This window comes from Balaenoptera borealis (assembly GCF_965194805.1).
Source record: "Balaenoptera borealis genome assembly, chromosome: 14".
Taxonomy (NCBI): Eukaryota; Metazoa; Chordata; class Mammalia; order Artiodactyla; family Balaenopteridae; genus Balaenoptera; species Balaenoptera borealis.
In genome coordinates this window covers 24,545,644-24,559,290 of record NC_138875.1, presented here as the reverse complement: position 1 = coordinate 24,559,290, position 13,647 = coordinate 24,545,644, and the positions used below count along the sequence as shown (strand labels likewise).

Genomic DNA, 13,647 nt, shown 5'->3' with positions numbered 1-13,647 from the left:
CATCCTCACGGATACTCCCAGACCCCCTCAAGCTGCTCTACCTTTTCTGTATTTTCCAGAGCATTTATCACATCCTAGTGCCCTAGATCATTTTGTTACTTACTATGTTACGCTGATTGTTCATTGTCTGTTTCCTCCTGCTAGACTATGAGCCCTGAAAGGGCAGGGATCTTGGCTCACTATGTGCCCAAGCACTTACAGCAACACTGTCACAGAGCAGATGCTTGAGAAAGACTTGCTCAGTGTTGATGGAACCTTGTGGAAAGCGTAAACCTAATGTCGTACGTCCTCATCATTGGTCATTGCCATCTTCTTTTGTACTTTCGTCCCCATTCCTCTTTGTGCTTTCTCTCCCCCGGTCCAGCCTCCTATTACTTCCCTGCCTCCCATACCCTACACTGCCTTTTCAAACCCCAATTTCACGGTTAGGATGTATCCCTACACTCCCAGTCCCTGCACTGACTCTTCTCTACGCACCACCTCTTTAACTGAAACTTGGTTCACCCCTCAGGACTCCCAAACCCCTGGAGCCTTTGGAAGTAAAAGCTGCTTGTTCTTTCACACTCCCCAGCCTTCAGGGTCTGGAGGTGCAGTTGGTGTCTTCTTTGCTTTCACTGTTGTTGCTTGGCTATTATCCTTCTACCCTTAAGTACAAAGCTCTGTTCATATGAGGCTGGTACCAGCTTCTTCTCCTCCTTATAGCTGCCACCTACTGACTCTTAGGCCTCTCTCTCATTTTCTATAGCATCTGGCTCAGTCTTTCTTTCCGCCCATGGCTTATCATCCTGGGTGCCTATGATGCCCATGTGTATGGCCCATCCTTGGCTTCCAATTCATTAACTGGCTCAGTCACACTGACTTTCATTCACATCTGCATCATTTCAGTCCCCCACTCATGGCCGAATCCAGATCGTGTTGTCATGGCGATCTGCTCCTTTTGAACATCTCTGGTCTAAATATACTGCTCTCTAATCACAATTTCCATTTCTTCTACTATGCTGGTTCTTTGATCTCATCAAAATCTCCCTTCCCTTGACTCCTCTGCATTACCCTTTCCTTATGGTTTCTTGATAGTTCCACTTCTTTCTTGACTTAGCTTAAACACCACGATCCACCACTTCCTACTGGTTAACATGGTTATTTGAACAGAGTTCAAATAAATTTGAAACAGTGAGAAAAAACCCGAAAGACCTCAGATGTCTTACTTTAGGTAAGAAAGGAAATAATATGAATTCTCTACACTTCAGGAATTGTCAGGAGAAGAGAGTAAAGTCAAAGCTGGAGGGTCTGGTGAACCGTAATCAGGTTTTATGCTCTTGCCACATGGTGGTGCCATTTTAGCTGATAAGCAGAAACCCCTCCTTCGCTCAGCACTGCGTGAACTGCACGGCTGTGTACGGACAGTGGAACTTCTGCGAGTGATTATGACTAATGTGCTGCTGCTTTATAAACTCTGTTATTATAACTGAAAATATTTTCATATCCTACAATGTTCATTAAGCGGCGGTTCTAGTGATAGTGCTGAAAAACAGAGCCCCCCAAATGGTAACTTTGGAACAGAAGCTAGTTGTGATAAAACACTATCAAGAAGGCCAAACATTCACTATGACACCCTGTGTGCTGTTCATTTAGGAAAGAGCACTCTAAAAAACTGAGAGGCAATGAAGGAAAAAAATTAAAAGAAGTATTAAGGTAAAAATAGGCGGCAAGGCTGTACATTCACGCATCTTCCCCCAAATATCCCCCTTACATATTTTCCTATGGGAAAATTAGTCTTGAAGTATGAGTTTTACATCATGAGATCACTTCAGGAACATATCTAACACACAAATGTAAATGCCTCCTCAAAATACAATATTTCCCCTACCTCTTCCATGAAATGATCCTCTTCTATAGCTACTCCCAGGCACACAGTAAATAGCGTGGTGATTATGAGCATGGACTTTGGAGCCAGATGGCCTGGGTATGAATCTCCTAGTTTCCTTATTTTCTAATTATATGGCTTTGGGTTAATTACTTAACCTCTCTGTGCACCAGATTCCTCATCTGAAAATTAGGATGATAATACTACTTACCATCAAAGGGCTGTTGTGAGGATTGATTGGGTTAATATATGTAAGACACTCAGAACCTCCCAAAAGCACTGAGTAAACATTATGTAAATATTAGCTACTGCTGTAGTGATCATCATCGCCATCACCACCACCACCACCTTCCCATCAACCCTTGATGATACTTAACAGGACTGTATTTATTTCACTGGGTTAAAAAAATAAGGTGCTCCTTTATTCATAGTATATATATGAATTACTCATAGTATATACAGTGGTTACTCATAGGATATGCAGTGGTGTGAAGACAGTCCTTTTGCTATTTCTTCTGGAAAACTGTCAGAATCCTTCACCACAGTTCTGTGTGTCAGTATACAGTAGAGTAGGCAGGGCAAGTTTAGAGAGCCTTTTCCAGCGCAAGTGCTGGGTAAGTGGTATGATTCTGAATAGAGCTCACTCAGACACTAATATTTACATCAAGTGATACAACAGTATGTTTCTTCCCCCAGTCTTACCTTCAGCCTGTCCTTGGGCAGTGCGACGACCCCTTGCTTGATGATTTCCAGGACCCGTTCCACTGACAGCTCAGCTCCAGCTTGTAGCAACCTCGAGCTAAAGAAGGTGATCACCTGGAATGTAAAGTGTTATTTTTTTAAACAAGTAGATGTATGAGAGGTATTTTCAGTAGATGCCTTTCTCACATGGTAGTCAAAGGATCATCGTTCCATTTCTTCGAGTGACCTGGCTTTTAATTCACTAGCTCTCCTAAATCAGTCCTCTGTATAAAGGGTTTGATGGCTGAATCAGAGCCAACCCCTGAATATTCAGGGTTGGTTATCCATTCTGTGAATTACGCAGGCTCCTGAATTCTGCACTTTCTTGTGCTGCCTCACCTTGCATTCATATTTCATTTAGAGAGCAGCACCCATCAGAAGGTAGGAAGAGAAAGCTAAAGCTTAATATCTGTTAATATTGAGGCTTAATAGTAGTTGTCCAGAAAAAGTCTTAATAAGAAAGAAATTTGAAGCTAATGGCTAAAATGATGTTTTGGGGATTATTTATCAATTTAATTTATCCACAACACTCTTACCTCTGAGCACCAGGGATAATCAACAGCATGCTGTAATTTTTTTGTTTCATGTCACAGCACAGCCTGAACTATGTAGCAAGGTGCTAACACGGTAACATTTGGAAATAACACTGTCTCTTAACACTTGTCATTAAAAACTAAAAGACTGTCATCATTTTTTAGGAAATCACTTAAAAACCACAATGTTAATAAATCAAGAAGACCGTAAGTCACTTTTTATTCAAGAGACTATACACTACAGACAAGTGTTTATAGTCAGAGATGCCTGCAAAAATATAAAAATTTATGTTTCTTAAAAAGTTGAGTATTTCCATTTACATGTTTTCTATTTTATAGGTAAATTATTTTAAGTTAACTAAGAGTCATTTCCAAACATTTTTCTAGATTTTCTTTCAGGATTACTCTCCTATATATTAATTGTTCAAATGCACAATAACTTTTCTCCTAACCATTCTAGTGGAAGGTGCATGATATGACATAAATGCCACTGAAATGGATTTATTCTGGAAAGTAGAGACCCAGCTGGAGCCAGAACCCTAACAAGCTTGTGCCTTGCAAGACTGTGGCAATGAGCGAAAACAAAGGCAGCCAATGCCTGGCTATACTGCTGTTGATTCCAAATAAATCATTTCTTTATCTCAGGCAGTTTGCTGGCACCAGCTCCTTTGCAAGTTGCTTATTTTGTCCATGACAGGTTGGTTTTCAACATGTGCCTATGGGTCTTGTTTTTTCCAAGTCAGATTTTAAGCTCTCTGGGATAAAATTTTGTTCACAAGAGTTTAGACACAGCAGGTACTATAACTGATTTTCATAAATTGTAATTAAGTCTCTTTTTATTTATTTATTTACTTTTGGTTGCATTGGGTCTTTGTTGCTGCACGCGGGCTTTCTCTAGTTGCGGCGAGCGGGAGCTACTCTTCGTTGTGGTGCGCGGGCTTCTCATTGCAGTGGCTTCTCTTGTTGCGGAACACGGGCTCTAGGCACACGGGCTTCAGTAGTTGTGGCACGTGGGCTCAGTAGTTGTGGCTCGCGGGCTCTAGAGCGCAGGCTCAGTAGTTGTGGCGCACAGGCTTAGTTGCTCCGTGGCATGTGGGATCTTCCCGGACCAGGGATCGAACCCGTGTCCCCTGCATTGGCAGGTGGATTCTTAACCACTGCACTACCAGGGAAGTCCCTCTTTTTATTTTTAAATGGACATTTTATATGTGTAAAATAAGTAAATTCCGTGAAAATATTTTTTGAATTTTGGTTGTACCTTAAGTTTTTGTGTTTTACTTAAGACACTGATGATACCCTTGACAACCTATTCAGTGGAAGGAATAATCAGAGAATTTACAAAGGAAATAGATGATACTTTGTGTCTGCCAGAAAGATGCAATGTGTACAGCAACTGCACACATTCAATAAAAGGGAAAAAATTCAATAAAATATTTTTTTAAACAAGTAGCAAATTCAATAAAAGGGAAAAAAAGAGAAAGATGCAGTGTAATTGGGGGACAAGACACTGATCAAACGTATAATTAAATGGATTTAAGACATCATGGTAGTGTACACTACAAACTACTCAAAGTCAGAGGCCTAGTTTGGGTCCTGCCTGTGATACTTACTAACCATGTGACTTGTAAGATGCTCAACTTCTTCCAGATGTAGAATTGTGCAGTGGTTTGGAGCGCTTATCAGGTGTCAGATTGCTTGCGTTTAAATCCCAGCTCTCCTTATAAACTTAGGCAAGTTATTTAACATCTCCATACCTGAGTTTCCTGATCTATAAATGAGGAAAAATAGAATGCCTGCCTCATGGGGTTGTTCTTAGAATTAAGTTAATACTTGCAGAGCACAAAGAATGATGCACGGCACATGGTAAGTGCTCACAAAATGTCAGTAACTATGATTATCATTAGGTGTATCTCAGTATCTTTGTTTATAAAATGAAAAAGTTGCCCCATCTACTGCATAGGAAACAATCATAATACATGTAAAAGTAGTCTGTTAAGGATGAAACCCATGAATGTTAGTATCCCACCAATGTATCCGATCAATAACATTTCTTTGTAGTTATATGTCTATATTCCTGATTTTATGCCTGATATAGGCGAAAAATTTGTAAGAACTGAGTTTGGTGGCACAGGTCATCTCACCCAAACCAGTCCGGACTAGCAAGTGAAATCTACCGAAAGTAAATTTTAGGAAAGCCTGCAGGTTAAAACCTACATGTGATCACCATTAGTTTAATACATTACTGAGGGTCAACTAACAACTCTTCTATTTTTACTTGATGAATTTATGTACAACTTTTCTCAAGGAATTTATATTAATTTCATTATTTTCAGAAAAATTAAACTTAGTACCAGATTGAGGAAGTTTTCATAGTTTGCTTAGGTTGCATAGGTTGCTTCTGTATCTTGGCAGTTATAAATAATGCTGCTGTGTACACTGGGGTGCATGTATCTTTTTGAATTAGTGTTTTTGTTTTTTTCAGACATATACACAGGAGTGGAATTGCTGGGTCATATGGTAGTTCTATTTTCTGTTTTTTGAGGAATCTCCATACTGCAGATATTGAACTATCTTTGAATCCCTGGGATAATCCCACTTGATCATGGTGTATGACCCTTTTAACGTCTTGTTGAATTCAGTTTGCTAATATTTTATTGAGGATTTTTGCATCTATGGTCACCAGTGATATTGGCCGTAATTTTCTTTTTTTGTGATGTCTTTGGTTTTGGTATCAGGGTGATGCTGCCTCACAGAATGAGTTCAGAAGTGTTCCTTCTTCTGCAATTTTTGGGAATAGTTTGTGAAAGACAGGTGTTAATTCTTCTCTAAATGTTTGGTAGAATTCACCTGTGAAGCCATCTGGTCCTGGATTTTTGTTTGCTGAGAGCTTTAAAATGACTGATTCAATTTCATTACTTGTAATTGGTCTGTTCATATTTTCTATTTCTTCCCGGTTCAGTTTTGAGACACTGTGCATTTCTAGGAATTTGTCCATTTCTTCTAGGTTGTCCATTTTATTGGCATACAGTTGTTTGTAGTAATCTCTTACGATCCTTTGTATTTTTGTGGTATCAGTTGTAACTTCTCCTTTTTTGTTTCTGATTTTATTGATTTGGGCCCTCTCTCTTTTTTTCTTGGTGAGTCTGGCTAAAGGTTTATCAATTTTGTTTATCTTTTCAATGAATCAACTCTCAGTTTCACTGATCTTTTCTATTTTTTTCAGTCTCTATCTCATTTATTTCTGCTCTGATCTTTATGATTTCTTTCCTTCTACTAACTTTGAGTTTTGTTTGTTCTTCATTCTCTAATTCCTTTAGGTGTAAGGCGAGGTTGTTTATTTGAGATTTTTCTTGTTTTCTGAAGTAGGCTTGTATTGCTATAAACTGCCCTCTTAGAACTGCTTTTGCTGTTCCATAGATTTTGGATCATTGTGTTTCCATTTTCATTTGTCTCCAGGATTAAAAAAAATTTCCTCTTTGATTTCTTCAGTGACCCTTTGGTTGTTCAGTAGCATATTGTTTAGCCTCCACGTGTCTGTGTTTTTTGCAATTTTTTTCTTCTTGTAGTTGATTTCAAGTCTCACAGCATTGTGGTTGGAAAAGATGCTTGATACGGTTTCAATTTTCTTAAATTTACTGTCAGTTGTTTTGTGGCCTAGCATGTGGTCTACCCTGGAGAATGTTCAACGTGCACTTGAAAAGAATGTGTATTCTGCTGCTTCTGGATGAAATATTCTATATATATATCTATTAAGTTTATTTGATCTAATGTGCCACTTAAGGCCAGTGTTTTCTTACTGATTTTCTGTCTGGATGATATGTCCATTGATGTAAGTGGGGCTGCACAAAGTGATCTGAAGATGAACAGATGACCCCTGCAAATGTCGTGGGTTATATTATAGCAACAGAACTCTGAGCTTAGGGAACCCAAATCTCTTATAATGGTCAGTAAGAGTGTCTACCTTTTGCTCCAGAGGGAGACAAAGACATGCTCCCATCCTTACCCCACTTGATCCCAGGTATCTGCACAACTCATTGTCTACCTCCTTCAAGTTTGAGCTCAAATGTACCTTCTCAGAGAGGTCTTCTCTGACTGCAGTCTTTAGATTTGCAATATCCCAACCCTATTCCAAGTAGCACTCACTATTCCTCTTTCTTCTTCTTTTTTGGCATTTTGGCATACGCAACTAGGTAGATATTGATGTCATTTACAGAGCTAAGGAAGACTGCAGAAAAAAAAGCAGATTCATTTTGTGTTTGATTTTTTTTGAAGAAAATAATGAATTCTCATTTAACCTTGTTCAACATTTGTGGGACTGTTGTATAGGCAACTGAATGAGCTAGTTTGGAGCTCAATAAGAACGGTCAGGTCTGGAAATACAGAAAACCAAGTGTAAATTTTACACTGTCAAGAGATAAAAAAATAGTTCTTGCCTTTACTATACCACAAAACTATTGTTGTTCACTGTCTCTGTCCTATACTTATATTCAGCCATGAAATTTCTTTCACGCCCTCTCTTGTTTGGTGTGGTATTTCTATTTTGTCCTGTTGTTTAATTCAGCCAGATCATATCATCTTATGAGTTAGAATGGAGGGTTATGTACAAGTGGCTAACAGTAATTTGGCTACCTGAAAGCACATGTCTAACTCCTTCGGCAGAAGTTAAAAGTACTCCAAGGTTAGTCACTCCTGTCTCAGACATTCAACATTGCTTAATGTCTTAATGAAAAACATCAACTCTCAACTCCCTGTCAGCTAAAAATAACAGTAGATTCATAGTCTCCTCTACCAACACTTTTCAAGGTTAACTCCCTGAAAGAAGAAATAGCAAAGGTTTGCTTAAGCCAAGATTTCAGGAGCATTTAGGGGAGGGAAGGAGAAGGTAAAGTGCTGAAAGAGGCAAAAGGAGAGATGTTATTTATATCTTTCTCATGGTATTCTTTTCAAAATATGTAAAAAAGAGTTTAAAATGATTTTGAATGAATCTCCAGTGTGTCCAACACTATTTTAGATGATAGTATTCAACAAAAAGTTGTTGGAAAATCTGCTCATTTGGAATCTTATTTAGGTTTATCCAAGTGAATGTTGAAAATATGGAGTTTATAATGAGAAGATCTGGATTCAAGGCTCAGTGATTTACTAGCTAAGTGACCTTGAGCCAACCATTTCACCTCTGAAGACTTTGCTCTGCCTCCTTCACGAGGATAATTTAAGGGTCAAATGACATAGGGCGTATGCAAATAGCCCTCGATGATAAAGCCCTATGCAAACATGTGATCACTATTTAAGAGGATTTTTTTTTTTCGTATTGCTGCATGGCTTGTGGGATCTTAGTTCCCTGACCAGGGATCAAACCCAGGCCCTGTCAGTGAAAATGCCAAGTCCTAACCACTGGATGGCCAGGGAATTCCCTAAGAGGAATGATTCTTAAGTGGGGATTTGTGTTAAAATCACCTGGGAAGGCTTCTCTCAGCCTGCTGGTTTTCTTATCTGTAAAGTGGGATAACTATAACTAGTTTACTGGTTTAAGAAGAATAAATCAGTAATATCATGTAAAGGTACTTAGCCTCATTCCCAGCACTTAGTAGGGACTCAAACATGTTTCGGCATATATTTATCTAGTTTTAAGAACTACACAACAGCACACAGTCAAATGTTTACCCAGAGATTGCATTTTTCACGAGTACAGTTGGAGTGTCAGTAAGTGGCCAATTACTGACAAGGACAGGAAAGTGAGCACTGGATGTAAATCCAGTTTAACACCCTGCTTTTATTTCCATGTGGTGATATACTGTGAGAAAAACAAGTGAGGTCCTTTCTATTTCCTCATCTTTACTCTAATTTTCACCTCTTCCAAAGGAGACTAAGTTTCAAATGGATGTAGTTTAAATCCTTTGCATGGTTCTTGTGTGTCCTTTCAAAAAACAATATGGTCCTTCAGGGTTATTTTTAAGGATGTCAACAGCCGGGTTACTAAGAAGAGAACATCACTTTCACCACTGGTGGAGTAAAGACTGATTTGACATTATTAGAAGTGAACTTGAAGGAGAAAGTAAATTTCTGGGTTTGTTTTCAGATGTTTTCAGGCAGTGAATAGGCAAACCAATGAGAAACTGTAGGAACATTTAGTGAATGGGGATAGTAGTCAGGCATGATGACTACAAACAAGGGTTTTATTATCAAACTGCCTCGGTTTGAGTTCTGGCTCTATCACTTTCTGAATATGTGATCACAAGCAAGTTAAATCTTTCTAAGTTGGTTTCTTTAACTGTAATTGAAAATTAAAATGAAATATACTTCCAAGTTTGTTTTTTAATGAAGATTAAGAGAGATCATGCATGTAAATGCTTAGCAAGCATGCAATAAAAGCTAGCAACGCTAATGATGAGATGAAGAGAAAAGGAGCAAATGGTTTTTGATGTGGTTTAAACATTTAAAACTAAATAATCCAAACAATGTATTACAACATGATCATTTATCATCTATTACAGTTATGACCACAGGAAAAAAGAAACTTTGGTTAGTCTTTTATCAGAAACAAAAAGAAAAAAATGCACTATTATGAAAGAGGTATTGGTAATTAAAGAGAAAACATTTCCGATACACTGCAGATATAGATTATCTGACATATATTGTGCACAGTTCAGGTGACTATCCAGAGAAAGAAAGGTGGAATGAGTGAGTGAGAGAGAAGGGGGAGGAGGAGGAATGGAGGGAGGGAGGGAGGAAGGAAGGAAAGGGTAAAAGGAGAAAAAAGACAGGAAGGAATGAAGAAAGAAACTGAAATCAGAGAGGTCCAGAGAAAGGCAAAAGTTATGAGACAAGGGGCAGGGGTTTGCCATAAGGGCAGACTAAAACGATTAGGATGACGCAGGTTAGAAATATGAAAGCTAAAAAAGGATGTATTGGATAGTTCTATAATTCAAAGATCTGGATAAACCTTGGAAAAACCAGGATATCCTCCACCCTGGAATGTGAAAGAGATAAATTTATAAGTATTATAAGAAGATATTATTTTAGCACTTCAGTGCTCTTTCCTGGGTGGTATGCTTAGACCCAATTAGACATCGAGAGGCTCAAGAACATAACAGCGGTTTCTGTTTACTTTGTATACACTTGAAATTTTTCATGATAAAAAGTTTTAAATATTAAAAAAAAAAAAGAGTGTAATAGGCCACACTGGGCATAAGATTAATTTAAAAGGACAGAAGGGCAGGAAAAAGAGCATGCCAACAGCACAGCCCCAGGCTTTTGTTTTCCCTGGGAATACTCACAGTAGTCTCAGGGCTGGTCTTTGGACCCTCAAATGATAGCGCCAATGTGAGAGACTGAGACTACCATGGGCAGATCCAATAGCCACCCTAGCTTAGAAGCCATGTCCCAAACAGAAACCAATACCCCTTGTGATAGTCTCAGCTTTTGGTCCCTGAAAAGGACATGCCTGGCTATGAATTTTTTCACTCAGGGAAGCCCAAAGCTATAGTCCTTTCAGTCCAGACTCAACTTACCATTCAAATGTCATTCTATCATATTCTCGTTTTATTACAGCAGTGTTACCTAGTAACATGGCTGACATTCCACCTTCATCAGATTTCCAAGGAACAGAGCTAAAAGCAGCTTAACCCGAGGCCAATTTCCCATGTAAAAGAGAAAAGGGTTTTGTTGAACCTTTCCTCACATGCACAGTGAATCTTAATCTCAGTATTCTACTCCCCAAAATGGTACAAGCAAGAAACTAGAAATGAATTTGGACAAATTCGTGAACAGGCTGGCTAGAAATGGCTTTTTATTTTATTTTTTATTTTTTAATTTTTTTTGGCCGCACTGCGCGGCTTGCAGGATCTTAGTTGACTACCTCGTTGTCAAAAAGCATCTAGCCAACAGAAAAAGGTAGAAATAAGCTCTGATGGATGTCCCTTGGGCAATCATTTGTTTCATAATCTTGTTACCACTACTTATCAATTTTAAAAGGAGGCGCTTTTCCCATTAAACAAGAAGGACATGGGGCCAGAGAAGAAATATTTGGGAAGCAGCTTGGGGATGCTCTCACACATCCTAAATATCAACACATCTACATGGGAGTACTGGTTCATAATGGTGAGAATTTAAAGAATATAAATGTCAAGTCTAACTCTAAGATATAAACATGCTCATTTGAAATGATGTTTCTGCTTTATCCTAACTGCAAAGATGACAATAGTACCCAGCTGCCCCAGTTCTGTTAACGAAATCTAAATAATACTGATAATAGTTTAGGAAAATGACAAGAGTGTGTGTGGCAAAATAATTTGCTATAGCTGCAACCATTAGGTATATAGTTGAGGTGACTTAAGGAAAGCTCATGAAAACGCTAATTAAACTGACAGCAAAGAGGTTTTTGTTTTGTTTTGTTTTGTTTTTAACATCTTTATTGGAGTATAATGGCTTTACATGGTTGTGTTAGTTTCTGCTATATAACAAAGTGAATCAGCTATACGTATACATATATCCCCATAGCCCATATATCCCCATAGCCCCTCTCTCTTTCGTCTCCCTCCCACCCTCCCTATCCCACCCCTCTAGGTGGTCACAAAGCACCTAGCTGATCTCCCTGTGCCATGTGGCTGCTTCCCACTAGCTATCTGTTTTACATTTGGTAGTGTATACATGTCCATGCCACTCTCTCTCTCACTTCGTCCCAGTTTACCCTTCCCCCTCCAATGTCCTCAACTCCATTCTCTACAACTGCGTCTTTATTCCTGTCCTGCCCCTAGGTTCTTCAGAACCGTTTTTTTTTTCTTTTTAGATTCCATATGTATGTGTTAGCATACGGTATTGTTTTTCTCTTTCTGACTTACTTCACTCTGTATGACAGACTCTAGGTCCATCCACCTCACTACAAATAACTCAATTTTGTTTCTTTTTATGGCTGAGTAATATTCCATTATATATATGTGCCACAGCTTCTTTATTCATTCATCTGTCGATGGACACTTAGGTTGCTTCCATGACCTTGCTACTGTAAATAGAGCTGCAATGAACATTGTGGTACACGACTGTTTTGGAATTATGGTTTTCTCTGGGTATATGCCCAGTAGTGGGATTGCTGGGTCATATGGTAGTTCTATTTTTAGTTTCTTAAGGAACCTCCATGCTGTTCTCCATAGTGGCTGTATCAATTTACATTCCCACCAACAGTGCAGGAGGGTTCCCTTTTCTCCACACCCTCTCCAGCATTTACTGTTTGTAGATTTTTTGATGATGGCCATTCTGACTGGTGTGAGGTGATACCTCACTGTAGTTTTGATTTGCATTTCTCTAATGATTAGTGATGTTGAGCATCCTTTCATGCTGACAGCAAAGAGTTTTAATTTTTATTGCTGTTTACCTGCCATCATTACACAGCAGTGATATGGAGCAAATCAATGAACAGATCTGCAACAGTATACATAGTTGTAGTTAAACTCATGTAATTGTGTGGATTCCAGAGTATTCAGCAGTTTACAGAACTATGTGTTAAGAGTCTGGAATGGGGAGCCTGGTTATAGTTCAAAGCTGATTTCAATTAAGTACCAAACAAGTACACAGGACTCTACTGGGATGAGCAAAAATTAACCTACTTGGGTAAACTGGCTTAATGAGAATGGATAGAGATGCTCTTAAGTATCTTAAATTTGATCAGAGTCCATGCCTCCATTTATGCATTGCTGTTATCCTGAAAGAAGACAGGGAGTTTTCACTTTAGAGGCCACTCTCACCCTCTCTTCCCCACCCCCAATTTTACCCAGCCTCTCTCTACCTCAGCTTTTAAAACCCTCACAGATGGGCTTACAGACCCCAGGCAGGAGCCTGGATGACTCTTAACATGAGGACACTGATCAGTCCAAGAAATAAGACTTAGTGATATTGACAGGAGGGGCTCAAAAGGAAATGGCCATCTAATAGGAGTTTCATAGAGAGGAAACAGCAGGACACAGAGAGAGAGAGACAACCGGGAAGAAATAATTAAAATGAGTATTTGAACGTTCTGAGCATGAGCCTCTAGACTCAAAGGACCCTCCAAGCGCCAAGTGCAATTGACCAAGGCACAGCAAACTCCCATGAAATTTCAGGACACAATAATAGAGAGATCCCAAAAGCTTCCCAAGACAACAGGTCATATGTAAAAAGAGAAGAAAAACATTTTCAGACATGAGAAACTAAAAAATAAAAAACCTACCTCACATACACCCTTTCCCTAGAAAGCTACTGTAGTATATGCTCCACCAACATGAAGCAGTAAACCAAGAAAGAAGAATTCACAGGAGCCAAGATCAACCAAAGGAAACAGGTGAAGGAAATTCCCAGGAAGATGCTGCAGATTGGCAGGAGAACCAGCGTACAACCTGGCTGGAGCTGGAAGCAGCGCTCCAAGAAAAGAATGGAACTGAGAATTTGATGTTTGACTATTTTGAGAGGAGTTTTAGCGTTACATCAGAAAGTATGTACTTGTGTTAGTGACTGGATATTTGCAAAACATAACCAAGAAAC

The 13,647-nt window shown here is 39.0% G+C and overlaps 1 protein-coding gene across 3 annotated transcripts in view; it reads right to left on the bottom strand.

Moving 5' to 3' along the window:
* DYM (dymeclin) overlaps positions 1-13,647 on the bottom strand; it is a 386,034-nt gene that overhangs the window by 61,500 nt on the left and 310,887 nt on the right. For all 3 annotated transcript variants that reach the window (XM_082355413.1, XM_082355415.1, XM_082355414.1), the window contains exon 16: positions 2,567-2,680. In XM_082355413.1, the coding sequence (XP_082211539.1) occupies positions 2,567-2,680 (114 nt within the window). The remainder of the gene's footprint in view (positions 1-2,566; positions 2,681-13,647) is intronic.